This window comes from Falco cherrug, chromosome 2 (genome assembly GCF_023634085.1).
Source record: "Falco cherrug isolate bFalChe1 chromosome 2, bFalChe1.pri, whole genome shotgun sequence".
In the NCBI taxonomy this organism is placed as follows: domain Eukaryota; kingdom Metazoa; phylum Chordata; class Aves; order Falconiformes; family Falconidae; genus Falco; species Falco cherrug.
Genome location: NC_073698.1, coordinates 67,835,940 through 67,863,912, shown reverse-complemented (window position 1 = coordinate 67,863,912; position 27,973 = coordinate 67,835,940). Strand labels below are relative to the sequence as shown.

Here is a 27,973-nt window from a genome sequence, read left to right as displayed (position 1 = left end):
TTTTCACAGTCTCTTTTAAAAGACTCCAACTTGTAAATCCCCTTTTTATGTCACTACATGCACAATTATTCTTATAAATAAAAATCTACATGTTCAAGGAGCTGGATTGGAACTATTAATGTCTGTGGGAGCATTAGGTTGCTATCATATGTGATGTGTCTACGTTGAGCTCAAGTCAACAGAAAGATTGTTCCATTAATTTGGCAACTTTCATTACAGTCCGCGTGAGGTGAACCCTGAGCACGACACATTGGGTAATATCAGAATTATGCAGCCGGGAGAGAAAGGACCCCTATTTTAAAAGCTATCTTGTTTTGCATGTGCAATTCTGTATTATTGTTCTAATTTATTACAGAACCCAAACTGCTTTGTTACGCTGAAAACAATAAATAAGGTTCAGAGTGAAGCCTTCAGAATAAAAGGTATGGATAAATGATCCGCCTGCCTATTGTGTTTATCGTTATTACCGTCAGCCTTTAAAAGTAATCTGTGTATTTTCCTATCTTCTCCAGATTGGTTAGTGTAATATCCCTAGTGCAGCTATCAACGTGGTCATAAGAACTATGAACTACAGTATGGGTAAGCTTGAAAAACCCAGAGCAGATCACATTAGCCAAGAACGCTACATATCTGGAAGCCAGTCAACTTCACGTTTGCAGCTGACTGCTGTATTATGCACGAATGTGTTTTACATATAGCAGACTGTATACGGAATATGTCTTTATGTTTAACATTTTAATTTGTAAATGCTAATTAGGCAGTTGGTCTCCACGGTTATATTAGGAGATACCTAATCATTTCCCACTATAAGTAAATGAATACTAAATACGGTAAACATTCACTTTCTTTTCCCTACCTCAGCGACAGCATCGCTTCTACATCCATTTTCCAGAGGCGTCCATTCGGACAAAATAGGTATTCATAAAAGAAGGGGGGGGGGGGGGGTGTTGAAAAAAAAAAATGCTCTCTGTAGCCCTTTTGCGATGAGGTGCCACTGCAGGCATAGCCCCGGCACCCCTGGCCGGGCAGGGCTTTTCCAGAGGCAGCCAGCAAAGTTCAGTTTTGCCGAATTAACTTGTTGCTCGTTTTAGCGTTTTTTTTCTGTTCGCCTGCGGTACCCCGAAGCCTGCTGCGGCTAAGTGATGCGGACACACAGCGGAGAGGCTGTGCTGCTAACTCTTGTTTTGTTTAAAGTATAACGCGGGTTACACTTGGAGGGTCGGGGGAAGGAGGGGGCAGAGGAAAGCTGTGGGGAAATCCGCTCAGTCCCCAAGCCGGGATGATGAACTTTGCTGGGCTCTTTCAACTCCAAAACCGGCCGCTCCAGAGGCGAGGGAAATGTTCGCTAAAGTACGGCAAATCTCAAGTAAGCGAGCACGTTTCTGAGGAGAATTGAGCTCTGGAAATGTGTTTTACTAGTCTGGAATATTGCTAGTGTTTATTTCGCCAAATGCGGTAGGTGGAAAGTTTTGTTCATGTAAATATCTCGACCGTTTTCCCGCACGGTCGATACACACGGAGACTTGACTCCGTTTTCCAAATGAAGACCCACAAACACTTGAAATGAAAAGTGTATCTTCTTGTAGGTTGTTTTCTCTCTTTGATTACTTTTCTCTTTCCCCAGCCTTCTTTTTTCTTCTTCTTTTTTTTTAAATTTTTTTTTTTAATTTGTGTGTGTGTATGTGTTAGGTTTTTAGGTGGATAGTTCATCTTGCCAGGATCTATCATATTTATGGGCTGTGTGATTTCCAGGGCTCCAATTGGTCTTTCCTTTATGGAGGCAAGGAATAAAACTTGCCCAGTCGCACGGAAACTGCTGGGGCTCCAGCGCAGGGGAACAAAGTGACTTCAATTCCCCCCCTCCGGCCCCGGGGCCGTCGCTTTCCACCCCCACCCCCCTCCGCCTCCGGAGCTGCCCGGGACATCCCCCTTGCAGGTGCGTTAAGGGGATGCTGCAGCCACGTTTGTCGGCCCGTGCCCAGCATCGTGCCGGCGGGCGGAGGAGGGGAGAAGCAGGGCTGCTACTCCTGTTTAGGCAGGAATACCACAAAAAAAACCAACAACGAAATTCCTCACTCCTGTCCTCTCTTGTAACCACTTAGGGAGGGAAACGGAGAAAAGAAGCGGGCGCTCGGGGTAAGGGGCTGAAACTACTCGTTTGGGAAGGGACAGAGAGCCGAGCTGTGTCGAGCTGAGCTGTGGTCGCCGTCGGTGTTGTTTTTAGTTGAGGTTAACGCCTGCGAGTGTCCCGGCCGGCGACAACTCGTGCCCGGTGTGCGGCCGGTGTGGGCAGGGCGGGAGGCGGGGGGTGTCCGGCGCTGGCTCTGGCAGATACAGAAGGCGGGGGGGGGGGGGGGGGGGAGTGGCCAGCTTGAGGAGGTGGGGGGGCGGGAGGAGAAAGAAAAATAAAGCAGCTACTTTTCCAGGTTTAATACGGCGATTAAATATTAAATGATGTAAAAAACCCGAGTCGGTTTATTGCATCTCCAGAGGCTTAAGCGCCTTATTTGGAAGAAACAACACAAAAACCCAAAACAAACCAGAACCCTCCCAACCCTGCGGGGCACCTTAGGTTACACCGACCCGTGGTGCCCATGACTGTGTTTAATTAGCCGCCCTCACCCCCTTGCAGGCCTGAGGTCCGTTGGAGGCATCGCACCAACCGGGGACACCGTCGGGGCGGCCTTTGCACCGGCAGTCCCCCCGCCCCCGCAGCTCCGCTCCCGCCCGCCGGCCCCGGGAGTTTTGGGGCTTTCTCCCCCGGCCGGGCTGCCTCGGCGATGGGGCTGTGCCGGGGGGGCAGAGGCCAAAGGCCAGGAAAAACCCGAGCGTGCCCCCCACACACACACCGAGGACGGGACGGGACAGGACGGGGGGCAGGGGGGAGGGTGTGCTGAGGTGGGGGGGGCAGCAGCGCGCCCCCTGGCGGGAGGCCGGCGCCTGGCGGAGCGCGCCGAAAGTTGATTTTGTTCAGCAAGCCGTATCGTATAAAATTAACGGCAGCCAATAAAATTAGCTTACATGTTTCAACCGTAAAAGTCCAAAACAAAATAAAGCTAGTTTTAGTGAAGCTAAGAAGCTCTGGTTTGGCCCCGCTCTCTCTGGCTAGAACTGGGGTCCTTTTATCTAAAGCCCAGTGCACAAACATATAGCTTAATGTGACTAGTGTTCTTCCTTTTATTTCTTTCTCTATGGCAACCAATATGTTCTGCTCAGAAATGTTCCCCCATCAAGGAAACAAATGATCTTGAGGGAGCAGCTCTATACGGCATCTGTTCCGATGGAGCACACAGAGTTAACCCCAGTCAAAAGAGACGCTGGGCACGTCAACAAGAAGTGGAAAATGAGCGATTCTTCTCCCCCCCAAATTGAAACCTATACCTCCCTAGTTTTACAAGCCATTTTATTGATTTGACTATCGACCGTTTCCAAAGAAGTAACTAATTCTAGGAAATTACAATGATCACCGGCTATTGTGTGTCCAAAAGAGCAGCGACAGAGGGGGAAAGGGGAAAAAAAATGCAAATAACACGGCAAAATTAAAATAAATGAAAGTCACGTAATGGGATATTTAAGCCTCGGTAAAGTTTTCAGGAGCGGTATCTGGCCTACTAATTTTATCCTACATTATTTATCACATTATTTATCACACTGACCCAAACGCTATAAAAGAGTTTCAGATCATTAGCCTACACCTCTCAATTAGACGGGATTCGGGGAAAGCGAAGAGACAGGCAAGACTGTCAGGAGAGAGAAACAAAGTGAAATCTGGTCTGTAATCCTCCAGCCCCAATCTCCTTGGAGAATAAAATGAAGGGATGTCCTGGTTAGTTTTGATTGATTATACTCTTTCTGATGGACTTTCACTACAGAGCTCTAGATGTTGTGCTTAACCGTCTGTTCCCTAGTTACAATATTAACCCTCTGCGTGCACCGCCGCTCCGCACCTTCCCCTGCCTCCCCCCGCGCCCGTCCCTCCGCACCGGCGCTGCCAGCAGGTGCCCTTCTGCCCGCGCCCCGGCCCCGGCCCCGGCCCCGGCCCCTCTCCGACCGCTGCACCGGCCGGGCCCCCTCCCCGCCCGCCGGGCGACTCCCCCCCCCCCCGCCCTCCGAGAAGCAGCGTTTGAAAACAGCCCGCATCTCTGCCTCTCCGTTGCAGATCTGTAATATTTTCGAGAGCTTTCCTTCCCCCCCCACTACCCCCCCCAAAACCCTCCCCGAGTCCTGGTGTTACAATAATTAACAGTGCCCAGAAAAGTGCAGTAGTAACCAGAAAGACTTTCCAGCCCTGAAGAATTGCTTTGCTGCCCTGAGCTTTGGAATGAATCCATGCTTTTTATGTAATATTTCACTAAGGTGCTTTTTGTTGCTGGTGGGATTTTTTTTCCTTTCCCTTTCCCTTTTTTTTTTTTTTTTTTTTTCAGCCTGTTTCCTTCCAGGCAGTTGCCATGGGTTTCCCTCTCTTGTCCTAAGCTTTTGAAAATATATATCCAGAAGACTTTAAAGAAAACAAAAGTAGATAAAAAAATGTAAAACACTTACCGATCATACTTCCAGGATTTAGAGATAATTTTTTTAATTTTTGATTTTAATAAGGTGACAGGGGGAAAAAAGCATGTTCTCAACTCCAGCGAAACGATCCATGTTAAGATTTTCCTTTGCACTGACTCCACTAAGCCCCGCTCTCCACTAGTCTATTATTTTCACCAAAATATATGAAAATTTATGCAAATGAAAATCAGCACTAACTGTTCTCCCCTTGTTATACTTTGGATTTTTTTCCAGACAAAACAATCTCACTCTGCAAGGGAGGGGGTGGGAAGAGTTGGGGAACTAAGTTGGTTGTTTTAGGGGTTGTTTTTTTTAATAAAAGACATTACTCCAGATCGAGCTTTATTTTTTGTTGTCGCTGTTAGGAGGGTGTGTAAATTTTTTATTATTATTTTGGGGGGATTTCTCTCCTCCCACCCCCCCTTTTTTATTAAGAAAGTAGATCTGTTTGCAGAGGCGCTATCACGTTTCATCAGGCCACCTGAGACGGCTTTTGAAAGCGTGTACTGTGAAATTCATAGCAGTAATTTAGACAAAATCCTCACTGTATATTAATGAAAGACGGCCCCATGGCACCGTTCCTATCCTCCCCATTCAGTGTAAACAAAACCACGAGACTCACTCGGTTTTTGAGCCTGATCCAAGCAAAATCGGCTGGAAAGGAAAACATGGGGTTCTGGCACTGACTATTCAAACGTCTGCACCTGGAGATCTCAGATTTATTCAATGAAATCTGTGTTGGATCCTTTATATTTAAAAAAGAAACCTTTGGAAGACGCACGGGAACAAAAATAATAATATATATATATATATATATATATATATGGATCGTTATGTTTGGTGTTTAGTTACCAGAGCCCGTCAGATCCCTACGCTTCACTTTAATGGTTTTCCTAAACCTGCCCACCGCGGTATTTCTTACCGCGCCAGCCGGGGGCCGGCCGGAGCCCCGAGCAGCGGCTGCCGGGCGGGCGGGGCGGGCTGCGCGGGAGCGGGGCGTGCTGCGCGGCAGCGGGCGGGATGCGCGGCAGCGGAGCGGCCAGCAGGGCGCTGCCGGCGGGACGCGCCTCGCCGCCGCCTCCCGGGGTCAAGTTGTGCAGCGTGCGGAGGAAGGAGCGGGCGGCGCGCAGGTCCGGCCGGGGGGCGGGACACACACACACACACACACACACGCTCCCCGCGCCGGTGCCCACCCCGCGCGTGTTTTCCCGGAGCAGCTCGCCCGTAGGGGAGCGTGTGCGGGGCGGCGTGCGTGGGACGGCGCGACGGTCGTTAGCAGCGCCGTGTCCCCTGGATGTCCGAGCGGTGTTATTGCACCGGCGGTCCCCGAGGAGCGTTCAATTTGCCCTTGTTTTTGTTGCCACTTTCTCTTTTTCCGTGGTTCACTGAGGTTGCCTGTGCGCAGCGTTTCCGCTCGGTCGCATCTCTCCCCCTCGCTCCCCCGCCTTCCCCCGCCCCCCTTAACTCTTTCCGCTGGACGGGAAATAATGCCGCGTTTCATGCCGCGGGGCCGGCTCCCCGCGAGAGACCGCGGCTCGCAGGGCAAGCCCGGCCGCCGGTTCCCCCGCCCGCCTCCCCCACCGACGGGGGCGGCCCCTCGCCGGGGCTGCCGGGCCGGCCTCCCGGCGTGACGGCGGCGGGCAGGAGGGCGGCCGGGGTCCTGGGCGCACCCCGGGGTGCGGGGGTGGGGGGGGGCGGACAAAGGGAGGAGGGGGCGGGCGGGGGCGGACGCCTCCGGGGCAGAGCGGCGGGGGGGCAGCTCTGGGTGCTGGGGCGGGGGTGGATGCGTGTGCACCCCCGCGCAAACACCGCTCCGGCTTCGCCGTCGTTATTATTGTTGTTATTATTGTTGATATTAATTATGAGCGCCCGCCCGCTGTCGTCCCCCCCCCGCCCCCCGCACTCGCCCCTGCCCGAACGGCGGCGGCAGAGCTCCGAGGTGCGTGTGTCTGCCGGGCGGGAAGAGTTAAGAGGCGGAGGGAGGAGGGGCGGGAGGGACGGCGGGAGGAGGGAGGGGAGAGGGAGGAGGGTTTGGGGGGGGGGGGGGGGCAACTTCCAGCTCCGACGCCACTTTGCCTAAATTAAAAAGCAGCCAATCGGAACGGCCGGAAGGGGGGCCGCGCGGCCGGCGGCGGGCTGTCCGTCACGGGGCGCGCAGCCAATCGGCGGGGGCGGCGGCGGCCGGCTTCCTCGCGGCGGGGCCGGGTGGTGGCGGCGCGGGCGGCGGCGGCGGGCAGACGGCGGGAGGGAGGGAGGGAGGGAGGGGAGGGAGGGAGGGAAGGGAGGGAGGGAGGGAGGGCGCGGGCACGGCCCGGGAGAGGGAGGCGGGGAGAGGCGAGCGGCGGGACTCCGGCACCGCCAGTGCGCGCTGCCAGCCCGGCAGCCAACTTCCCCGCTGGAGTTAGTGTATAAAGGATACCATATATGCACACACACATACACACACCTCTCCACCAAGGCGCTCCTCCTCCCGCCTCCTCCCTCGACCAACTGCTGGAATTAAAATAAAAAAGCAAAACAAACACCAAAAAAAAAACCAACAACAAAAAAAAAAAACAACAGACCAAGCGAGAGAGCGAGCGAGCGGGAGAGGGAGAGAAACAATTCGCGAGGTAACGAGAAATTTCAACTTTTTTTTTTTTTTTTACTTTTTTTTTCCCAACCGCCTAAAGGAAAGGTAGAGAGGAAAAATGTCTTATCCAGAGCGTGACTCTAGCAAGAAGGCTCCGACAGGACTCTTGTTTCAAAGGGCACAAAGTGCTCCAGCAACAGCACAACTTTGAGAAATGCATCATCACCACCATCACCACCATCATCATCACAGGAAGTTTTCTTAGGACACCAACAAAACTTGCAAATAAAAGAGCAAAGGAGATCGAGGAGCCGAGGAGAGCGAGAAAGACAGAGAGAGAGACAGAAAAAGGAAAATATACCCAACACACAAAGCCTTAAAGGAAGAAGAAAAGGAAAAGTTTCACTCTGAGAGGGGAAGGCTGAGAGGTGGAGATGTACTCCTAGGGGAGCGGAGGGGAGAAGGCACGGGGGCTTTTTGATCCCCCCCCCCTTTTTCGCTTTTTAGCCTTTGTTTGGTTTCCTCCCTGCGAGCAGCAAACCCGGGCGAGAAGGCGGCGGAGGAAAAATACATGTACGGCTAAATATTTCTCTTTTTTTTTTGGAAAAAAAAGAAAAGAAAAAAAAAAGAAAAGAAAAGCGATTTAAAAAAAAAAGGCGAAGCGAGAGCCGGCGACTGCAAAGAGCGCGCCGCGGAGCGGAGGCAGGCAGGACGGCCGGCGGACGGGCGGAGGAGAGCGCGCCGCGGAGCGCTAGCAGGTGAACCCCGCGCCCCGGCGCCCCGGCGAGGCTGGGAAGGCGGCGGCGGCGGCGGCGGCGGGCGCGGGCGGCGGCCCCGGCAGCGGCCCCGGCAGCGCCGGGCAAGGGCGCTCGCGGCGGGCGCCCGGCAGCCGGCGGCGGCGGCGCGGCGGCGGCGGCGCGGCGGGGGCGAGCGGCGGGCGGCGGGCGCGGGATGGCCGCAGCCACCTCTAACCCCTACCTCCCCGGCAACGGCATCCTGGCGGCCGGCTCCATCGTCCACGCGGACTCGGGCGGCGGCGGCGGCGGCGGCGGCGGCGGCATGCAGCCGGGCAGCGTGGCCGTCACCTCGGTGGCGGGCGGCTACCGCGGCGACCCGGCGGCCAAGATGGTCCAGAGCGACTTCATGCCGGGCGCCATGGCCGCCAGCAACGGCGGCCATATGCTGAGCCATGCCCACCAGTGGGTGACAGCCCTGCCCCACGCCGCCGCCGCCGCCGCCGCCGCCGCCGCCGCCGCCGCCGAAGCGGGCTCGCCCTGGTCCGGCAGCCCCGTGGGCATGACGGGCAGCCCCCAGCAGCCGCCGCCGCCGCCCGACGTCAAGGGCAGCGGCGGGCGCGACGACCTGCACTCGGGCGCGGCGCTGCACCACCGGCCGCCCCACCTGGGCCCCCCGCACCAGGGGCACCCGGCGGCCTGGGGGGCGGCGGCGGCCGCCCACCTGCCCTCCATGGCCGGCGGGCAGCAGCAGCAGCAGTCGCTCCTCTACTCGCAGCCCGGGGGCTTCACGGTGAACGGCATGCTGAGCCCCCCCCCCGGCGGGCAGAGCCTGGTGCACCCGGGGCTGGTGCGCGGCGAGACGCCGGAGCTGGGCGAGCACCCCGGGCACCACCACCACCACCACCACCAGCACCCCGGGCACCACCCGCCGCACCACGGCGGCGTCAACAGCCACGACCCGCACTCGGACGAGGACACGCCGACCTCCGACGACCTGGAGCAGTTCGCCAAGCAGTTCAAGCAGCGGCGGATTAAGCTGGGCTTCACCCAGGCCGACGTGGGGCTGGCGCTGGGCACCCTCTACGGCAACGTCTTCTCGCAGACCACCATCTGCCGTTTCGAGGCCCTGCAGCTCAGCTTCAAGAACATGTGCAAGCTGAAGCCTTTGTTGAACAAGTGGCTGGAGGAAGCCGACTCCTCCACGGGCAGCCCCACCAGCATCGACAAGATCGCCGCCCAGGGCAGGAAGAGGAAGAAGCGGACCTCCATCGAGGTGAGTGTCAAGGGGGCCTTGGAGAGCCACTTTCTGAAATGCCCCAAGCCCTCCGCCCAGGAGATTACGAACCTAGCGGACAGCCTGCAGCTGGAGAAGGAGGTGGTCAGGGTTTGGTTTTGCAATCGGAGGCAGAAAGAGAAACGGATGACCCCCCCGGGGATCCAGCAGCAGACCCCCGACGATGTCTACTCCCAGGTCGGCACCGTCAACTCCGACACGCCACCCCCTCACCACGGACTGCAGACCAGCGTGCAGTGAGGGGCACCGCGGCCGGGCCGGGGGGCGCGGGGGCAGCGCGGGCCGGGGCCGGGCCGGGCACCGCCGCCTGCACCGCCACCCGCCGCCGGCACCGCCACCGCCGCCGGCACCGGCACCGCCGCGCACAGCCGCACGCTCACACCGACACACTCACACGCACGCACGCACACACACACACATACACACACGCGCGCGCACACACACACGATCCAGGCTCGTTCAGACTGCTTGTGTTTATATATATATGGATATATGCGTGCATCTATATATATATAAGATCGATACCAATAGGGAGCGGTGGAGAAGGTCGATCCGAGCGAGTGCGTTCAGACCGTGTTGGGAAAACGGGGTGGAGATGCGTAATGCACCAAACTGCAGATGTGCTGGGGGGTTGGTTGTGGGGAGAGGGCTTGGGTGGGTGGCTTGGGCTTTTTTTTTAATTATTATTATTATTATTATTATTTTTATTTTTCACTCTCCAAATTAGCCCCCTCTCGCAGTGAGGAACACCACTGATGTCTGCGCCTCTTCTCTCCCCTCCTCCCCCCCTCCCTGCACTCTCCCCCCTATCCCCAAAAGGGCTCTCTTCTATGAATCACAGAAACTTTTTTTTCTCCTTTCTCTCTCCCTCTTTTTTTCCCCTCTCCTCTTTTCTTTCTTTTTCTTTTCTTTCTTTATTTTTTTTTTTATGGGAGCAATCCAAAAAAGGGAAGCAGAAGCAAAATAATCCTGTTAATCAGAGGGTGCCTGCTGCATTCCAGCACCCTGTTTTTCTTGGCCAAACCATAGAATTTTGGTGCAAGGCAGACATCCACTCTAAAAACATATATATCTATATTCTGCAAAATGAAAGGGGCCACTTTTTCCAGGAAAAAAAAATATGCACACAGCACTAAAAACAAGCAGACTGCATAGGGAAGCAAATACATATATATATATTTATCTATATATATAGGTATAGCTATAGAACAAAAATATGGAAATAAATGCCCGCACGCCGAAAAACTGACCCTGAGGAGGAAGGGGGGAGGGACAGACGCCGGGGGGGAGGGTGGGAGAAGGAGAGGTTGTTGGTCCCTAAAGTTCAAGCTCTGTAGAAGGACTTTGCATGAATTAAGGGAACCAGCGAGAGAAAGGGAAATAATTTAGGGCTGTCAAAGTCCTGCTCCTGACGGCTGCCAATCATCATGGAAGAGTCATTAAAAAAAATCCACTGCTAATATTTTTTTTATTAATATTTTTATTTTTTATTTCTGGACTGATTCAGATAAAGGGATTTAGAAGGACTGAGCATCTGCAGCTGCACTTATCTGAACTTCTCCTCTCCTAAATCCGTTGCCAACTTTGATTGAATGGGTGCTGTGGATGTGATTATATAATACTGCCATTTCCAAGCAGTGTTTTTGGTAGGTTTTAATAAACAGACTTTTCAAAAAGACGGCAATATAGAATTGTTAGATCCGTTGTTGATCTAAAAAAAAAAATTTGCTTTATATTTTCATTAAATGACTTCTTTTAATATTTTATTCAGAATACCTATGAACTGCTGCAAAACGGTAATTTATTTTTTCCCCAGATCTTGTATTACGTGTTTTTTTCAGACGAGCACAAATCAAAATGAAATGAAAATATGGACAGTTGTTAGGTAATAAGGGTATCTTTTGATGTGATAATTTGATTGTAATTTAATTTGAGTAGTGATTCCGTAAGAGCTGATTGAGAAAATAAATTTGTTAGAATGAAATAGTCTGTGTCTGATGCATAAACACTGTGTCAAAAAAAAAAAAAAAAAAAAGTTCTCTGAAGGGAAATACTGCAAATGCTGAAGTGGGAGAAATGCGGGAGGTCGGAGCTGCTGGCTACTGCGCGCCCCCCTCGCTCCCCGGCAGCGCGTCCCTGCCGGGGGCTGCGCGGCGCAGGGCTCGCCCCCTGCCCAGCCCGCCGCCCGGCCGCTGCCCGCGGCCCCGTCCCTCAGCCCGGGGACCCTGTGCCGTGGGGAAGGCGGGCGAGAGGTCGCCAAAGGCCGCCTTCTCCCGGGAGGGGCTGTACCGGTTCGGTTTGGGCTCGCCCTGCGGTGCGGGCGATGCCTGAGCCTGGCCCCTGGCCGCCAGCGGCCGACGCTGAGGGCAGGGGTGTTCCCAAAAGTTCGGTCTGGTCTGCTCTCTTTGCAAACTGGGGCTTGGGGCGGGGGGTGGGGGGAGAAAGGAAGCTAAGCTATGATTTATTTTGACGCATTTTATGTCTGTATAAATATTTGTATTTAATTTATCTTTATAAATTAAGGAGAAGGTACTTCCCCCCTCCCCCCCAGAAAAGGATATATAGAATAATATCTTCAGCATCCTCCGTGAGGTCCGCCTAGTTCACCATTTCTGTTGTTGCTGTTGCTGTTGTTGTTGTTGTTGTTTTAGGGGGGTTTCTATGGGGTGTGAAGTGGTGTAGTCTAGTTTTCTCCTCCACTCTGCCATAGCGCTGCCATACCTTCTTTGCAAGCACACGCGTGCGTTAGTAGGGTTGGAGATGCCGATGGACGCACTGGCTGGTCTGTCATATTTATCCGCTGTAATTTATTGCAATAAGGGACAAGTGAATGACCGTTTCAACTCTTTTCATTTTGAAGTGGGGAGGTTGTGGGAATTAGAGAGCTGCATCTAACGCCTCCACCCGCCCCCACTGATAGCCTACCGGAGAATAAGGTTTTCTTTTTATGATCCATCTTGTCCCTGAGACCTTCCTCACCTTCATCTCCCTCCCCCCGTCCGCACCCCCCTCCCCCCCCGTCCGCCTTCCCCGGCCTTGCTTCTTTACGTGCTATTGAGGCAGGGGTTAAACCCCCAGAAAACTGCTGTAGGGACAACAAACATTTCTTCCTTTCAGATAGGCCTTGTGTCAGTCCATAAATTAAAGCCAACCTGAGAGCCGTGCACCGGGATGCATTATTTTAACACCAGCTCGTAGTAAATATCACTGTCGGTTTGATTTGTGAAATCCGAAAGGCCCGACTGGCACAGAGGAAAGGGGGTGGGGGGGTGGGGGGGGGGGGGGGCGGGGGGGTGGGGGGGGAACCAACAAAGAGAAAGAAAACCCGAAAGGGTAAAGGACGCTCTTTCTTTTGTTCGTTTTAGCAAAAGCTCCCGGGTAATTCCGCGGCTCGGGAGGGAAAGGCCGGGCGCGGGAGGCGGGCGGGCAGCGCCGGGTGCCGGGCACCGCCAGCGCGGGCGGTGGGCTCCTGCCGCTCAAGGTGAAGGGGAGCGGCTGGTCAGGCACGGAGAGGGTCTGTTTAAATTTCGGAGCGGTATTTGGTTACTCTATTTGGATGGCAACAAAGAGCCAACGTGAGGCTCCGCACGGGTTTCTGTTAACAGGCAACCTTCTGCGGGCTGCTGCGTGAGAAAAGCTGGGGCTTAGGCCGGGCGAGTCGCGTTTGCTCGGAGGGACTGGCAAAATGTGCCCCGTGTGCCCGTGCCGCGGGCTTGTCATGCACAAAAAGTGAGGCCATGGGCGCTCCCCCCACTCCCCCCCACCCCCACCCCCGCCCCCAAGAAACTGAATCCTTTGAATGTATTTAGGAATTTCAGGGTTGCGAGTCTATGAGATAACGAGAGGTAGATAATAACTGAGAGGGTTTGCGCTAAGGGTTATATTGTTACACGTGTAAATAATGAAAATATTGTTATATATCGCCAGATCTCTTAATGAATTTAGTAATTGTATTCATTTATAATATCAGTGTTCTGTGCTTGGTAACTGAGTCGGCATCATTTTCTTTACTCCCTCCCCCCCCCCTTTTTTTTTTTTATTTCCTGCCTAAAGGAAAGCCAAATGTTTTACAAAGTTATGTTTGATCAGTCTGGGTAATCCTGAGATGTGATTATTTATAGTTTACATTTTCATATCCTGCGGTCCTCTACTACGCCCCAGTCTTCTCACTTGCATCCCATCCTTCCCCCGTCGAGTCTGTACACAATAAATCATTTTCAGGTGTATTTAAAATAGTCATCTCACTGCTGTTGATCCGCATATTTTCCGGAATTTAGCAAAGAGCTCTACCTTGGTTTGAAAACGCAGCGGCTCCTATGGGAAAGTGATCTTTACAGAATCCTTATGCTTTAATGTAGTGACTCGTGTTTGCACATTACAATGCTCATAACTTGTTTTGTATGAATGGTTTTAAATGGAACGTTTAGAGAATAATCGGTAGTATATACTATTGATAATTTTATCAATAAGTGTAATATTTTAAATAATTTTAACAATTAATTTTGTTTTTTTAAATTATATATTTGTAAAATATTTATCCTGTTGAAAGCAACAATATATTGTTGTATTTATTCGTTTATTTTTGTAATAAATGATCAACACCTTCAAGCTACGGCAAAATCGATACTTCTATATATTTATCCAGGGATACCTTCCTGAGGCGCAGAGATGCTTGTTCCGATTTGCGCGAGAGTGTAAAGACTGCCTCTGTAACTGGCAGGCTGCAGGGCCGAACTGTAGGCGTGAGCTTCTTCGCCACATGTACTTTAGTTTGCTTAAGTTCCAGGGTAATTAATCAAACTTTAAAAGGGACGCAACAAGTCCCGGCCTCGGAGGCGGGCGCGGAGCGAGCGCTTTAGGACAGGGACCGACCTTGCTAAGGCCGGGGATGGCGAGGAGCTCGGTCGCCTGTGGCGAGACGGATGGATGGAGCGAGCGGAGGAGAGGCAAGGAGGTGATTGCCCCAGCGGTATTTTCAGTTGCAGTTTGGAATAATGGAGCGGGCGCAGCCTTCAATAGGCGGCGGGAGAGAGGGGAGAGAAAGGCAGCCAGCGACCCCGCGGTATCAATGACACAGCAGTAGGGAGCTTTTTTGGCTGAGAGGCTTTGGCGAGACAAAAAGCTGAGGAGCGAAGGCCGAGCGGGGGAAGGCTCGCCTCCGATCCCGTCCTGCCCGACGCCAAAGGAGCAGCCAGGGCCGCGGGGGCGCCCGCGGGGCCGCGCCGTCGGGGCCGCGCCGGGACCCGGCCCTGCCCCCCCACCCCCCCACCCCCGCCCTCTCCGGGGCCGGCTGCGGCGGGGCGCGGGGAAACGGGGCCGCGCCGCCCTCCCCCACGCGTGGAAGGCCGGTCCCGGGCCGCGCCGACGGGGCGGCCGCCGGTGCCCGGCAGCGCTCCCTCCCCGGCGGGGCGGCCCGAGAGGCGGAGCGGCCCGGGAGGGGCGGCCGGGCCGCTGCTCCCGGCGGGCGGCGGGGCGGCCCGGGGCGGCGGGCGGCCCGGGGGAGGCGGCGGGCGGTCCGGCGGGCGGCGCGGTGCCGCGGCGGCAGCTGCTGCGGGTCCCACAAGTTGTTTTCCTCGTGGCGACCATTCAGCAAAACGCAGGATCCTTTCTCCAAGATTTAAATTTCGCGGATGAATTACCATACAGCGGTTGCTTAGCAACTAAATTCAAGCCGGGCTAAGAATATGCAAGCTTTTTGTATTCTCATTAATAAAAATGCCACTCTGACACAGCAACCTGACTTTGGATCACTGCAACTTCTGTAAAAGCCATAGGAGAATACAAACCGGCTCCTCCATTTAATTACAGATCAGAGTGGCTTGAAATGTGATGTTTTGTTAATCTATCTTCCTAAAAGCGATGTAAAAAATAACGGCTTTTCAAGAGCAGTGGAAACTACTATTTTAATGGAGCTGTCTCCTGGTGCTACTGATGGCTGTAAAGCGAAACCTTTTTTTTTTTTTTTTTTGAGTCACACTTTCAAGTAGCATCCCCCCTTCTGCGTTGAGTTTCCTGAAATAAAATAAAAAAAAAAAAAACAAAACAAAACCAAAACCAACATTGAGACATTTGGAGCCACAGGGAGAAAAAAAAGTAAATAAATAAGCTGCAGCCGACCGGCGCGTTGGAGAGGCGAGCATCGCTCAGAAAAGGGAAGGGGGGGATTAAAAATGTCAGGGTGCAGCCCCAGCCAGGCACAGCCCCACGACCCGGGGTGCAGCCTGCCCTTGCTCTGCAGCGGGAGCCTCGGCTGCCGAAATGGTTCCCTTTGGCAAAACATGCGTGGGTATTCCGGGGGGGGGAGGGCAGGAGAAAAGCCTTCAGGGACACCTTGTTGAATGTTTCTCTCCATAATTTATTTCCCCTTCTGCTAACATTTACTTTATATTGCTCTTAGATCGGTGGAGATAAGATGTTGGTGTTAGATTCTGGCATCATGCACCCCATCTCGTATATATGGGAGAATGACCTCATCAGAGGAGGACTGTGTGTATAGATAGGATTATTTAAACATAGACTAGACACCTACATATAAATCTATATATAAAGATGTGTGTATATGATATAGAGATATATATATAAGTGTGTGTATATGCCTCCAGCAGTACCAAAAAACTTCGCTGCCAGCTCCGGAGCCTGCAGGCAGGCTGGCTTCCCCTGCAGCCTGCGGCGGGAGGCGGCCCCGTACCGCGGGGCAGCGGGCGGTGGGGCAGGGCCGCAGCGGGCGGTGGGGTGCCCCGGGCAGGGCCGCAGCCCAGCGCAGGGCGCTGCCAGGCAGGGCCGGGGGCCGGGCCGCCCCCCCCCGCGCCCGCCATTGTGTGAGGGCCGCTGCCGCGGGAGGGGCTGCCCTCGGGGCACCGGGCACCGGGCACGGGGGCCGCTGGCTGCTTTCGCTGGTGGCTGAGGGTTTGGTCGTGGTGCCTTTGTAGCAACGAAGGGTTAAATCCAAACCTTCTGCTGCCTTCTCCCCCTTTTTATCTTTTTTTTTTTTTTTTTGGACCCCTGGAAAGTGCTAACATTGAGCCTGAATTGTACAAACCCCAACCCACGTTAAAAGTTCAGGCGTGGGGGGTGGTGGTGTGTTTCCCATGGGGTTTGTCTGCAGGAGAAGGGGAACTTGGAGGTCCATCGGAGCTGTGTGCAGGTCACTGAGGAATCAGGGGTTCCCCCCTCCTTCCCCCCGCCTTTTAAGGTTTTATTTTCTTTCAGGGGGAGGATGGCTTGAAGGGGGGCGGTCGAGGGGAGTAGGCGTTTTCCAAACGTGAGTTTGAGAAGGAGGGAGCTCGCTCTCTCAGCAGGATTTAGTTCCTACACACTTTAAAATGTAGAATGTAGAACGGCAGACAAAAAAAAAACAAACCAAAAAACATCCCATATAACAAATACCAAGGGAAGAAAGGCAGTGAAGTGAGAACCTGTGAAGACTAGAGTCCCCCTGAAACTCAGGCTCATGCATAGCTTTAGCAGAGTGTTTTGCTTCTCTCCCCAACGGTTATAGGATGAGTATCACAAGGCTACAGCATAAATAATCACATTCCCTTCCATTTTGCATCTCTCTCTCTAACAGAGTTGAGATTAAAAGCCAAAATCCAAGCACAGCCCTTACAGAGTGGTTGAATTGTGCCAGTACATATGTTTCCCACTCACGTGTTGAAAACTGTACCTTCAAACATAGGCTTGTTTCTGATAGCTTGCATTTCTTCAAGTACAAGGGAAAAAAAGCTAAACAGAACTTTTCTGAATTGTTCCTATTGCGCACATCAGTGGGGTGAAAAGACAGCATTACATCAGCTCGGTACCTTCAACGCAAACAGGGAAGGTTTAGCAAGACAAGCTCACGGGCATACCGCAATAGAGATCTTTATTTTAGACTTGGGATGGTTCGAACCAATTCAACACCAGTACTGAGTACCACAAAATATTTGGTTTGGGAACAAACTTCCCTCCGGAGTAGTGTGAAGTGGATTGCTGCTCCTCGATGCCAGATGCCTGGTCACCCCAAACATCCCCTTGCTGCCTTCCTTGCAAGGCGCATGATACAGAGGAGACTTTCTACCCACAGGGACGGTACTTTCAGGTCAGACTGCTGTGCCATGCCTTCCAAAGTCCAGGCATGGGGTCCCAGCAGAATTATTTCTTCCTTGGAAGAAGCCTAAGATGAGAAGGGGGAAATGGATTAGAAAGGGGAAACCAGCCGGGGACTGTTATACTGTTGCTGGTGGTAGGCCTGCTCTTAAACACAATGTCAAGGCGCTGAGATATGCGTGTGAAATGACAAAGACAGATGCTATTTCTTCCTGAGGTCCACGTTGAGTGGAGAAAGCCAAAGGGTTGTTCACCGTCTCGCGTTCAGGGCCATTCTTTCAAATTGAAATGAATTGATTTAAAAAAGCAGGGACTGCCTAATGGGGAACCGCATGGCTGCTATATTTATGTGCATCAAACCGAAATTTAAACAACTTGAGGCAGTGTGGGCTGTGTAAATGTTTTATATATAGTAACCTTTTTGTTATTAGTTTTGGAAATGGTTGGTGTTACTTCCCTGCCAGCGCTCCATAGAGCTGACTATACAGCATTCAGTCCACGCTACAGTCAAGCAGGAGCTGTTTGCTCAACAACTCCAGGCTCTATTTCCAACTGGAGTACTAACATACACCCGGAGGTGATTGCATAAACCCAGGTAGCCCAATGTATGTAGACCATTTCACCGAGCAGGCTGCTAAAATACAAGAAGCAAGCGCGTGGCTGTAGGGCAGGTGTGGGCTGGAGGGTCTTCTGAAAGGGTTGGTTTGGTGGTTTGGATTCTTTTCCCCCTCTGTGTGAGTGCTTGTGAAAGCCAGAGAGGACAGGGACATCCTCTGAACCTAACTTTGGTCTCATCTCTCCACCTTCCCACCAAGTTTGAGACATTGTGAATATTTACCAAGTACAAAAGAAATGAGAAGTGCTGGGTATTGATCATTATTATATCCCTTCCCTGACAGAAAATAGGCCTAGGATAGCAGAGCTGAAACTAATCTTTCTAAAGGGGGGAGGGGGGGAGGGGGGGCGTTGGGGGGGATGGCGGGAGTGGGTTAGTGAAGAATTGTGCTGGAATAACATACATTTCTTTCCTCTTCTGGAGCTCTCATTCAAAACAGGGGCCCATCTGCCTGAGTGGGACACTTCTCACCAAAAACTAATAGATATTTGTTCCAGAGTCCACATTAAAGCCACAGACCAAATGTAAGGTGCAAAGCTCTTCATTTGTTTCTCTCTCTGTCACACACATGCATTCCCACACATGCAAACACACACTCCCTTCTCTTCCTAAAATAATAAAATAACCGCTCCCCAGTTCTGCTGCCTTCTCTATTTTATGCAGGTCCATACTCAAATGTGTACCAAAATTCTTAACTCAGTTTGCTAAAATCGCCTAGATTGTCGAGGAAATTAAACTAAACAAGGAGCTGTGTGAAATGTTGAACTTTAAATACCATCCGCTACCTCGAGAAGAAGAAAATGAGTCAATAAACGCTCAGGTTTCTGCTACTTTTAGATTATCGTAATTAAAAGAACTATTTTGTTAGATTTTTTCCTTTTTTTTTTTCTTTTCTTTTCTTTTTTTTTCTTTAGCATGGTAAGAATTCCCTCATGCTCTAGTAGTGGGTATTTGAAAATAATGCTCTTTCCCTTCTGATTTTGTACTGAAGGACAGGGTTACAGTGTCTCCCCTAGGTGTTAATGATGGATATATGGACGTGTTTAATCTTGTGAATGGTATGTATATTTCTGTGAATACCAGGAGAGATGACGATACCATTCTCAGTAGCCCAGAAGAGGCATGTTTTACCTGAAGTACTGGGCTTGGGCTGGATGCTGCTGTTGTCCTGGGTTTTGGTTTTGGTTTTTAATTGTCCTGCCTACTCTCTCAAGTCAATATCAATGCCGTACAGCACGGCTGAGGCCAGGGCTGAGTGAGCCCCGTCATTAACAATAGCATAAACAAAGGAAGGGGACCAGTTACCTTGACATTAGGTGCCCGCTTTGTTCCCGAGCCTCCAACTGCATCCTGAAGCCCATACAGGGAAGTATTGCCTACGGGAATGAATAATCCACTCCACCTATTGTCCCAATCCCCTGGAAAACAAAACAACACAACCAAAACAAAGATGACAACACACCCCCGCCCCGCGTGGAGTCTGCGAATGGTTTCATCCCCTCCTGCCTTTCCCTGCACTTCTGGCCACTCTGGTCGCCGACCCGCTCCCCCACAAGTGCTGCCCGCTGCAGCCCGCGGGCGCTTCCCGGCTGGCGCAAGCACCCCCAGCCCTTTGTCGCCCAGTTTTCAGAGGGAAGGGGCTGGAGAACCACCCCCACCGCTCTGGGAGGGCGAGAGGCGGGGAGCGGGGGGCTGCGCGCTCCTGTGCCTCCGCAGCCCGGCAGGATCCTTCACGCGGCCGGGCCGTACCCGGGGGGCGCCGCGTTAGACGGGGCGGCCCGGCGGGGTGAGCTGCCCTCCGGCCGCCCAAGCCGTGTCCGCCCCGCTCCCCGGCCTGTCAGCAAGCAGAAGGGATGCACCCCCTCTCGGTGGCATGGCCTGGCCCAGGGGCAGCGCGACATGCCCACGCACAGCCGTGGGGATGCGAGGGAGGTGGGGGGCGAGCGACTCTGTGTGTGGACCTCCATTGTCCTTCCAGCTTCGCCCCCCCCGGGGCGGTTTTCGGGGCCCACTCGGCACTGCCCTCCCTGCTTGCACACGACCTGGTAGACCCCGCTCCGTAGCCCCCCGTATGTGGCAGAAACGCCCGGAGCAGCCCCCCTGCTCATGCCCAGCCGCAGGAGCCTGTGTGGAATGGGAACGGCTCCTTCCTCTGCCGAAATAACTAAGCTCCCCACATCCAGTTTTGTCTTCCCCTTCTCCTACAGCCCCATGCGGGCCATCGGGGCAGAGGGATGGATAGCAGCTCCCCCAAAGTTTTCGGGAGGCCGGTTTGTCCCGGTCCTTCCCCGCACGGAGGGGGGGTGCCAGGCCAGGCCACGGCAGCGCTGCCGTGGGGTTTCCCCCCGCGCCGGCCCCGCTCCAGGGGCAGCTTTTGTTCCCGCTGTGCTCGGAGGGGAGCAAGTTCTAGCCCCGGGAACCTCGCGCCTTCACCTGGCTCTCCGGGAGCAGATGAAGGGGACCTGGTGGCGTAGCCCGAGGTAGAAGAAGGCCTTAGGAGACAGATGCATCGATCCCAGATGCAGCCAAATCCATCCTTGCGACGTGGGTGTGTGTGGGGATACAGGGAGTAGCCAAGGAGGCCGTTTGAACCTCGAGTCCTGGCTTCAAAGGTTAATTGAACCTCGAGTCCTGGCTTCAAAGGTTAACAGCTCCCTCGTCAAACGTTGCCAAACGCTACCTCTACGGGGCTGAAGAGAGGGGAGAAGGGGAGGAAAAAAAAGAACATCAACATTACTGCAAATTTCAAAGCGCTGAAAATAGCTCTAAGAAATCCCGAGGATCCACCACCGCTTCTTTTTACCCGGGACATAGGCGTTAGGCGAAGTATTTCCTCGGAGGTGCTTGTGAGCAAGGCCAGCGGGAGCCGCGCCTGCCTTTGGGGGCGAGCCGGTCGGCGGGGAGGGGGGCTGTGGGTCGGGGCCGCGGGCTGCCGCCCCCCCCCTCACGCACCTGCAACTTTTGGCTGCGCTGGGGGACCCCCCCAGGGCTGTGCCGGGAGCAAACCCCCTGCCAAATTGCCCCCCGCCCGCCCCCGCGGCGCGCCCGGGCCGTGCTCCCGCTGGGAGCCGCGGCTGCCGGGCAGGGGCTGGCCCCGGCAGCCCTTTATGCACAGCGGTCAGCAGCCGGGTTGTGGGTTTGCAGCTGCATGCAAATAAATCCCCGGCAATAATCTAATGCGGGTTTGCAGCCCCAACGACAAAGTTCCACCACAAACGCAAGTGCATTTTTTTTTTTGTTTTGACCACCGAGGTCCAGCAACCAAGGGAAGCAAATAAAAATGGGGGGGGGGGGGGGGGGGGGGGAGTTGGTTAACACTCATGTTTCAACAAACGCAGCCTGCTTTTGTGATATACGAAAGGCCAAGGATTTGTTTCCTGCACCTCTGCGAGAACACCAGCACCTGCCCCCAGCTGGAGACAACGATTCCACGCGAGATGAGCAGCAAACGAGGTGTCCTACCTACCCGGCCGCCCGCTGCTGCCTTATTTGTTCTGTTCCCACGTGGAAAATGCATCTTTTCCCTCAATTTTCATTGAATTACAGCTATATTCGATACGGGACGTGGCGGGTGGGGGTGGGGTGAGAATAAATTTATACACTAGCTTCTCTTGCAGGTGAAAGTTTTTTTGTTTGTTTTACTGCTCTCCAAGAAAGGTCTGTTTGCACGTATAGGGGAAGGTTGTTTGGTTTTTTGCTTGCCCGTCTTAAGCAAAAGCTGAGCAGAGTCAATGGATGAAGAAGGAAAAACCCAAAACAACAACATGTAAAAGAGGGTGAATCTTTGAGAAAGAGCCCTCTTTCTCAGTGGAGTGGTAGAAGAAAAAAATCAAACCACAAAAAAAATCCCAGCAGCCCAATTCCAGAGAGGATGGGAGGGGGTACAATTTCCCAATTGCCATTCTGCGGACTGCCATAAAAGAAAAAAAAATCTCATTGAGGGCTGGGACAAGTGGGGGGGGGGGGGGGGAGTTTTACTTTTGCGAAGTGTAAGTCTCTAACGACAATCAGTCCTTCGTGACACCTGATGCCCCCCCGGGCAGGCTTGCCCCCCGGGGCCCCCGAGGCAGGCAGGGCGCGGGTGCGGCGCCCAGCCTGGGGCGGCGGTGGGTGAGTGGGGGTGGGCGCCAGCTCTCCCCAGCGCAACCCGCCGCTCTCCAACTCTCCCCGCCCCCTAACTTTGGGAGGGGGGGGCGTTATTAGTGTGGAAAAGCCCGTTCTTCCCTGGCAAAAGAGGGGCAGCTGGGCGTCCAGCCTCCCCCACCGCCATCTCCCCCTCCGGGCGTGCGGGCAGCCGGTGCGCGGCCCCCGGCCCCCGCCGGCTCGACCCCGGCTTCGCCCGGCCCACCTGAGCCAGGGCCAGCTCTGCTTTCGCGTTTCATCCCTCGGGGAGGGGATGCGTCCCCGCACGCCGCCTTGCCGGGCACAGACGGGCCGCCCTGCGACCAGCTGGCGACCGGCGGCCCTCGCCCCCCGCCCCGGCACGTCGCCCCGGGGGCTTTCCCAGACTTGGCCCAGCTCTCCCAGCTCCTCTGTCCGGCCTTGCCTTTCCCCCCGCTCTCCCCCGCCGCCGCCCGGCTGAGTGCGGCGGCCCCCAGCACCCAGGTCCCGCCGGCGGCGGGGCTGCCGGGGAGCGGCAGGGCAGGGGGTGACCATCCCCTCGGTGTCTCGCCTGCCTGCCCGCCCGCCCCCTGCGTTGCCCTGCCCTCGGCCCTTGCGGCCCGCCCCTCGTCCCCCCCCGCCCCCTGGCACGCACAGAGCCCGGCCCAGCTGCCGCTCGTCCCCTCGGGGGGCTTTTTTTCTTCTTTGCCCCCACTCCCCCTCTCCCCGAGGCCTCCTGGGCGCGGGCTGCAGCCGGGCCCTCCGGAGGGGGCTCAGCCTCCGCAGGGCACCCCTCAGCCTCGCTGCCCCACCCGTGCCTCCTTGTCTCCCGCCGCCAACACAAAAGCCCCCGGACCAAAGCGGTCAAGCAAAGGCGGCACAGCAAAGCTCACGCCCCGCTGCCCCCCTCCCACAATGCGAACTCCAGAGGGAAATCTCCCTCCTAAGCCCGGCAGTCCCTTACTTAACCTTTGCAGCTTTCCGCAGGGTAAAGCGGAGTTTGTCACCCAGGTTGCCCCTCGCACCTCTGTGCGACCTGACGCGGGCACCGGGACAACGTTGCACCGGTTTCTGCAATCCGAAAAGAAACCTCTGGGTGCGGGGGGTCGGTGCTGGGGGCCGGGGTGGGGGACCCAGAGTACGCCCGACCCCCCCCCGCACCCCATGCACAGCCTCCTCGCCTCTGCCCTTTGAAACTGTGTTTAAAACAGCAGCTGAAACACAATTAATTGTAACTGATTAACATGGATTAGTTTGGCCTCCAAAGCACTTTAAGTCAATTCAGCAGCCATAATAATAATTAATTCATTAATAAGTACTATTGGTGCTTCATCACTAACGCCAAGAAAAGTTTCCCTGCGAAGTACAGGTGGCAGGGAGTGTTAAAATGAAAACATTTCCATGCAACTTTTTAACCAGAAGGGAAAGCACTTTGGTTATATTTGGAGACATGTGTCTCACACATTTTCCCCCCTTTTTTTTGTAAACTATGTAAGAATAAACATTACAGCTCTGGGCTTTTAATTTCTCCAGATGGAATCATAAAGTACCTAGTAGATTTTTTTTTTTTTTTTAATACTATACAATTGAGGACACATGTCTGCTTTTTCCCAGTGAGGACGGAGAAGCGACTTAATTTGAAGGCATAAACTACTGAACCACATTTTGAGTAACACACTCGAACAAGTTCACTTTAAAAAGGCAGGAAACCGCTAAGAGCACAGCACTGAAAGTTGCTCCTTCCCACTTGAGCTCCAGTGGAAGATCGCCCGTCTGACCTTCACGTACACTTCGCCGTTCCGTACACGTGCAGAAGCATACCGCGTGTAGGTGGCGGGGTGCCTGGCCGTGGGGGGGGGGTGGGGTGGGGGGCTTTCGCAAGGCGGTCGCATCCCCGAGAGGCCCCCCCCGCTCGCTGCAGGGTGATGGAGGCTGCCCGGGATCCCACCCCCGGCGCGGCGGCGGAGCCCCTCTGATGCGCGGGTGACAAGAGAGGTCTCCTCCCGCGCCCCCCCTCCCCCGGCTGAAGCGAGGGAGTCACTCGCCCTCCCGGCGCTCCTCTCCGCTCCTCACACGCACCCTTGCGCGCCCCGCAAAGCGCTCCCGTGGAGGCCGAAAGGAGGGAGGGAGCCCGGCAGCCCGCCGCTCGGCTGCCTCAGGGGTACACGCGTGAGGAGCGGGTCAGGAGCCCCTGGGCTGGGCGGAAAATAATACGGAAATAATAATAAAAAAAAGTCCAAGGGCAAGATTTCGTGCTCTAAACTGTGTTTTCTGGGATTTTCGGGTTTTTTTGGTTTTTTTTTTTTTTGTCCCCTTGGTGATGGGAATGAGCAAAATAACCTACCTACTCATCTCCCTAACTAGACTCAGCCTCCCTCCCCTCCCGTTCCACCCCCCCCCCCCACCCCCCCCCGGTTCTGACTTACATGTGTTTAGAGCAATGGCAAGAGGCTCCCAACTGGAGCCCTGGCAGAAGGTGCGTTTAAAGTGTGGATGATTTACTCCCCTACAATTCAGGTCCCGCGTGTGAGCCTCCAGCCCCGCGTCAGCTGGGCACTGCAGACAAACAGCGTTAAATATGCATAAGGAACAGTTCGCTTTCTTAAAGGAGAACTTACCCCACCGGAAAGTTCACAGCCCGACGGCAGGCACGGGAGGGGGGGGGGCGGGGGTGGCCCTTGCGTCGGGACAGCCCTAACCCCTTCCCATGGTGTTCGCCCACACGCTCAGCAAACAGGGCTGGGGAGAGCCCTTATGCTCGGGACCGGGCGGAGAAGTGATGGCAAGTCGGGCACCGCCTCAGTGAGCTGCGTCTCAGCGGACCGGCGCCTTCACCCCGCAGCGCCGACCCCGTCCCCCCTTCCTCGGCCGGGATGGGCGGGGGGCAGAGCCGCGCTCCCGGGGCAGTCCGGCTCCGGTGGGTCCCCGCGGCAACCACCGACCGGCTGCCCGAGAACTTGCAGGGTCCTGAACGGGGGGAAAACGCGGGACTCGGGGAAGAAAAAAAAAGGAAAAAAAAAAAAAACAACCCGCAAAAAAGCGGGGCGGGGCGGGGGGGGATTGACGAAACAATCAACCAGCAGAGGCCAGGCAGGCTGTGCAGATTGCCAGCGCAGCTTTTTGAAAAGGAAAAGTAACGCGGAGGAGGGACGGGAACCTGAGCGCGGTTTTCGCCCAGCTCCCCGCTTGGGAACCGGCCGGCGGCCCCCCCGCCCGGGGCAGCATCTTCCCCCGGGAGGAGCACCGGCTCCGCTGGCCCTCGCTCGCCCTCTGCCTTGCCCCGGGGGCCGAGCCCCGCCGGCGCAGGGGTGCGGCCGGTCCCGGGCGCCCCCCGCGGGGAAGGGGTCCCCCGCCGTCCCCCGCCGTCCCCCCGCCGCGGCGCCCGGGCGCTGCGGGGCTCGCCCTGTTTGCTCCGGTGTGTGTCCCGCCGCACGTGGTTGCAAAGTCTGTAGCGCCACCTAACGGGGGGCGGGGGCCGCGCCGCGCCGCCGGGGGCAGGGCGCAACCGGGGGCAGCGGGGCCAGCGGGCCCTGCCCCGCCGCTCCGGCCCCGCGGGGAGCTGCACCCCCGCCCCGCTCCTCCCGGCACCCTTCCTCCTCCGAAACGCCGAGGCTGGGGGTGAAGGATTTATTTGCTCCCTTTTTTGACCCCTTTTTATTGGCGCCTTTATTGCGTTTCCTCCTTTTTCTTTATTTCTGCTTTTATTTTTCTTTCTTTTTTAAAGCACCCCCTGTCCCAGGCAAAACAGGTATCGACCTCAGGGCGCGCTGATTTCTTTCATGGCAGGTGCCAGGCTGCTGCCCTGACACCCTGCCGGCTCAGCGGCACCACCTGTGGGATGCAGAGGAGTGTGGGGGATGCCCTGGCCCTTGGGAGTGGGGCAGCGGGGCAAGGGGCTGGCGTGGGGATGGCTCTTGGGAGCGAGGAGGCTGGGCCAGAAGGGTTCTCTGCACCAAACCTGCCCAAAAGTTGCTTTGTAACTCAGCCGGAGGGGTCATCCTCCAGGAGCTTTTCCAGCCTCTGCGCTTTTATTTTTTATGTCATCATAGCGGTGAAAAGCTGGTAGAGCTTTTTATTTTGTTTTGTTTTCTTTTTTAGGAGGGGAATAAATCCCAGCAAAGCCAGACAGAGCTGAGGGTGGATGGGAGAATGCTCTCCCAGCCCAGCATGATCGACTCTTTCCCTTTTCTGGGAGGTCAGGGAGGGCCCCAGCCAGCTGCTGTGTCTTCAAAGTGAATAGGGCCCCCCGTTTCTGCTGCTTCTTCAGTATCCCAGGAAGCTCTCTGTTCCCAAAACTTTGAGCATATGCTAATTTTAAAGGTTAAATTATGACGCTGCCCTTTTGCCAGGGCACTGCAGCCATGCCTGGGTTGACAGCCAGACTGACACTCATTTTGGGAGGCACTCAACCTGGTCCCCCCAGTTTGTTTAAGGCACCGAGTTGCCCAGATTAGGAGCCTGCTCACCCCAGGCCTGTGGCACGGGCAGCAAAAGGAAACAGAGACTCTCCCGCACATGTCTGGGCTCTTGTAAGATCACAGCCAGTCTCCACTGGTGCCTGCTTCTTCAGCTCTTGCCCCTTCAAAGTACTCAAGTTAGAATGGGAGAATACAGGCATTTCTGCTGAACCAGGATAGAGGTTTGTCATTAGGTTTGAAGTTTACTTTCATTCTGCTTCTGAATTTCTGTTATGTCTTCAATTACACATACCAATTTCTCTGTGTTTACGTAGGTCTTCTGTACACGCATGTTGGCAGGGAGTCCCAAAGAAGCACAGAAAACTTTCTGTCCGTACCTCAAGTCATAAAACGGTAGTGTAGCCTTTGGCTAGCAACAACTGTATTTGCATCAGCCACTCAAACTGTATTTATTTTTCGGTCCAGGTTGTCCGGTGCTGTTGGATATGATTTCTGTGTGTGGCAAATCCTGTGTGACTCAGATGGCCAGGTTACATTTGCCAAGGTGATTTTGGCAGATTAGGTACCTGAGTGCCACTGACATCCATTGACTCTGAACTTTACCACTTCCAAGGCATTTAAGGCCCAGCCCAAACAGAGGGTTTAGGCTACAGACTCCTGGGTGAGGTCCTGACTTCCTCCAGACACCAACAGGGAGATAAAAACCTACACGAGAGTTACAAAGTCTAAATCATTTTTGTCATATGTGGCCCTTAGTCTTAAAGCCCATACTAAAATATTTAGGTTCTAACTCCCTCTTTATTTCGTTGTAACATCTGAAACATCTTTGATGGGATCCACACGGCTTGGAAACAGGATTCATCCGTCATTCATCCTAGGTTGCCTACGCCTTCTGAACAGAAGGATGGTTAAACATGTCAAAAAATCTACACCTTGAAATTCAGCTCTGAAGTCCCCTGACAGCCAGAAGCAGACTTTTTAGGTGCTCTTTCCTGCTTTATCGTAGGGAGCAAAAATTTCCCATACATACACACCAGAAGGAATCTGAAGTGCAAGGTGACCAGGACTTTATCCTTTCTGATTGTGCTGCACCACAGGCCACTACAGTGACCAGACAATTAAGTGTCAGTAACAACCGTCTGATCAGTTCTCTGTTGTTTGGTCAAATTTTACCAGGTTTTGCATTTTCAGAGGTGAAAGTGTGATTCGTGATCCCCGTCCCATGTATTCTTCTGACACCTTATGAGCACTAATAATTAAAAATAACACACATTTATTCCAGTATCAAAATAAGGCTTGTAAAAACTAAACTTTGCATGGCAAAAATGAAATAGAGTACTGACGCTGAGCTGGTTTTATAGACAAGAGATTGTAATGTGTGTTATTCACAGACAGGGATAGATTTTCATTTTGGAGTCTAGGAATGCTTATCTTGTTCAGTGATTGAGGAGGGATGGCAATTTCCATCTGTGCTGAAATAAGAATGCATTTTGGGGTGTATGGACAGTAGACAACCTCTGATAGTCAGGCTAGGATGTCTCAGAGTAGGCATGAAAACTCAGACACACTCCAGTTCATTAGCCATCTATGAAGAGTTAG

General features: G+C 54.2%; 1 protein-coding gene and 1 long non-coding RNA gene across 3 annotated transcripts; one reads left to right on the top strand and one right to left on the bottom strand.

Annotated features, from left to right (window-relative positions):
• The first annotated feature begins 8,074 nt into the window (after positions 1 to 8,074).
• POU3F3 (POU class 3 homeobox 3) lies at positions 8,075 to 9,777 on the top strand. The gene has a single exon (XM_005446642.2). The coding sequence runs from the start codon at positions 8,075 to 8,077 to the stop codon at positions 9,392 to 9,394; it is 1,320 nt and encodes a 439-aa protein (XP_005446699.2). The 3' UTR covers positions 9,395 to 9,777.
• Positions 9,778 to 17,006: 7,229 nt separating this feature from the next.
• LOC114017419 (uncharacterized) lies at positions 17,007 to 24,513 on the bottom strand. Of its 2 annotated transcripts, none has more exons than XR_003562476.1 (3): positions 24,383 to 24,513; positions 19,161 to 19,273; positions 17,007 to 17,306 (listed from the first exon to the last, which is right to left on the bottom strand). It is a non-coding gene; the product is annotated as an uncharacterized LOC114017419 (long non-coding RNA). The 2 variants fall into 2 exon arrangements; XR_008731004.1 differs by lacking the exon at positions 24,383 to 24,513 and adding an exon at positions 20,289 to 20,457.
• Between the last annotated feature and the right edge of the window lie 3,460 nt (positions 24,514 to 27,973).